Here is a 733-nt window from a genome sequence, read left to right as displayed (position 1 = left end):
ACTCTTACAGACTTATTTAACGAGCATAAGATATCTTACAGATAGCAAATCAGTTTTTAGGTATAAAAATAATCTGAAACACAAACAAGGTGGGACATAAAGGTGCAAGGATTAGGAAAATTAATTGCTCTCTTCTTTACAGCATATCAGGTGAAATAAGCACACAGACGGAAAGCCAATGCCTTCACATTCTCTACGGAACAGAGTATCGCTTCTTCACCTGGGCATGTCTCTGGTCTAGCGGTTTTCTAAGGTCAGATGATTTCTCAGCCAATTTCTTAAACGTGCGCAGTATGCAAAACATAAAAAAGCTATCGGAAAAGTTTAAAGGCCAGGATTAGGGAGAGACTGTTCCGGACCAAGGTCCTTACTCGTGTCCAAGAACAACATGCAGTGCAATGGCATGCAAGTTAGAGGGCAAGGTGATTAGTAGAAGTCAGACAAGATCGGGGGGGGAAGGAAAAGGTCTGTTGCAAATTATTATAGGTTAGCTTTCCTTGGTTAGTTATTTCAATCAATATTTGCCTGGCATTCAACTAGTGTCATACCTGCTAGCATAATGTTCAATGCGTGAATGAGTATCATCGTGTGAAAGCTGAGGGGACGAAGCAGGCCTATAAGGCAGAAAATGTGATTAGTCACAGATACCATCCATTAATGGAGAAAAAAAAAAACCCACCACACAGTTATGTTATATACATGGCCTAGAAAGCTTTTATTCTATCCTCTGGGT

The 733-nt window shown here is 40.2% G+C and overlaps 1 protein-coding gene across 1 annotated transcript in view; it reads right to left on the bottom strand.

Moving 5' to 3' along the window:
* Nucleotides 1–733, bottom strand: part of DMD (dystrophin) — a 637,032-nt gene that overhangs the window by 57,364 nt on the left and 578,935 nt on the right. The window contains exon 22 of the mRNA XM_077745468.1: nucleotides 549–614. Coding sequence (XP_077601594.1) covers nucleotides 549–614 — 66 coding nt within the window. The remainder of the gene's footprint in view (nucleotides 1–548; nucleotides 615–733) is intronic.

The sequence above is a fragment of the Crocuta crocuta genome, unplaced genomic scaffold (genome assembly GCF_008692635.1).
Source record: "Crocuta crocuta isolate KB4526 unplaced genomic scaffold, BGI_CrCroc_1.0 scaffold598, whole genome shotgun sequence".
NCBI classification, from domain to species: Eukaryota; Metazoa; Chordata; class Mammalia; order Carnivora; family Hyaenidae; genus Crocuta; species Crocuta crocuta.
This window is presented reverse-complemented; position numbering and strand designations above follow the sequence as displayed.